At 61.2% G+C, this 1,856-nt stretch overlaps 1 protein-coding gene across 1 annotated transcript in view; it reads right to left on the reverse strand.

Annotated features, from left to right (window-relative positions):
* Positions 1-1,856, reverse strand: part of SPIRE2 (spire-type actin nucleation factor 2) — a 26,757-nt gene that overhangs the window by 20,090 nt on the left and 4,811 nt on the right. Inside the window, exon 2 of the mRNA XM_011928066.1 lies at positions 1,447-1,810. Within this exon, the coding sequence (XP_011783456.1) occupies positions 1,447-1,810 (364 nt within the window). The remainder of the gene's footprint in view (positions 1-1,446; positions 1,811-1,856) is intronic.

Raw genomic sequence — 1,856 nt, forward strand, 5'->3', positions numbered from 1 at the left:
GGATCCGGGGGGTGAGAGAGAGGGCAGAAGATGGGCCATGGGATCTGGGGGGTCGGGGGAGAGCGAAGATGAACCATGGGACCCAGGAGCTGAGGGGAAGGACGGAAGATGGAACATGGGATCTGGGGGTGGGGAGAGAGCCATCCAACTGTGGCGCACGCTTGGGCTGCAGATGAGGCCAAGCAGCTCAGGCTGCCACCCGGTGTCAAAATCACCTGCTAAGGCTCAGAGGGCCAGGAACCTTTCTTGGTTAGAGGACAAGAGAGACTCAGCATCATAAAGGGTCAGGGAGGAATGAAGGACCAGCATCAGTTAACTTTGAAAACATCTTCTGCCACCGAGGCAAGAGGAATCCCCTGCCTCTCCAAGGCCTGGCTTTCTCCTCTGTGAGATGCTGATGGGAGAAAAGGCAGAGTCCACATGTGCAGAGACCCCACGATACAGAAACACATCAGCTCCCTTGGGGCAGCAGCCGTGCCCAGGGAGAGGCTGGGAGAGTCAGAGAGGGATGGTCGAGTCCACGGAGAGGTAGGAGGCTCAGGGGAGAACTCTGGCTTGGGAGCCATGTCAGAGCCAGCACTGGCCAACCCTTGCTTTGTGGCTTTGGGCAACAGTCCCAGCCTCCGAGCCTGCACCTGCTCAGCTGTCAAAAGGTCCCTCCATCTGTAAGGGGCAGGAGAGGGAGGCTGGGTTGTCACAGGACCAAGAGGTGGGTTTTCCCACCCAAAGCTCCAAGCAAGTCGCTGAGCCTTTCTGTGGTTCCTGAGTATAGAGGGGGCCACCTTTGGCCTTGTATTTCAGAAGGAACCAGGGCCTGGAGAGGCTGGTGGGGAGGCAGGAGGAAGGACGTCCTCTTGCAGATGTAAAAGCACAATGGGTGCCGGGACAGGGTAACAACTTAGAGGCAACAGGAGAGAGCAGTTGGGGAAGGGGCTGAGCCCACCACTTAACTTCTCTGGTAAGAAGCAAGTGTGAGGTCCAGCGCGGTGGCTCATGCCTGTAATCCCAGCACTTCGGGAGGCCGAGGCAGACAGATCACCTGAGGTCAGGAGTTCAAGACTAGCTTGGCCAACATGGTGAAATCCTGTGTCTACCACCAGGCGTGGTGGTGCGCGCCTGTAATCCCGGCTACTTGGGAGGCTGCGGCAGGAGAACTGCTCGAACCTGGGAGGTGGAGGTTGCAGTGAGCCGAGATCCAGCCACTGCCCCTCCAGCCTGGGTGACAGAGTGAGACCCTGTCTCAAAACAAAACAAAAAAACAAAAAACAAAACAAAACAAAACAAAAAAACAAGGAAGCGTGAGGGTTAAGTGGGAATACATAACGCCAGCGGCAGTCGCACCGAGGACCTGACTTTCTGTCCACCAAGAGCTCGGCCTTGCCAGTCCCCTCCCACACGCAGGCACCTCCTTGGCCCCCCGGACCCTCCGCGGTCGCCCCCACGCACCGCTCACCTCCTTGGCCTCCCGGACCCTGGCCAGGAAGGCCCGCAGCTCCAGCGTCTCCACGAAGAGCGCGCGGCACACGGCCTGGTAATGCGCCTGGGCGCCCCGGGGGTCGGTCAGCCGCGCCGCGCACAGCCGCATGGCCTGGGCAAAGGTGCGCACGCTGCGGGGGACGCCCTCGGCCTCCTCCTCCTCCTCGGGACCCCCGTAGCCCTCATCCGCGGCACCGCAGCCGCTGTCCTCGCTGTCGTTGTTGGCCATGAGGTCGATGAGCCGCTCCAGCTGCGGGCTGAGTTCGCGCTCCTCGCTCTCGTCCAGCCCCCAGTCCAGCGCGCGGTAGATGGCGAAGCCCAGGGACTGCACGGTCTGCGGGACAGGGGCGCGGTCACCGGGCGGTACTGCAGGGGGTGGG

This window comes from Colobus angolensis, unplaced genomic scaffold (assembly GCF_000951035.1).
Source record: "Colobus angolensis palliatus isolate OR3802 unplaced genomic scaffold, Cang.pa_1.0 Scaffold76, whole genome shotgun sequence".
NCBI classification, from domain to species: Eukaryota; Metazoa; Chordata; class Mammalia; order Primates; family Cercopithecidae; genus Colobus; species Colobus angolensis.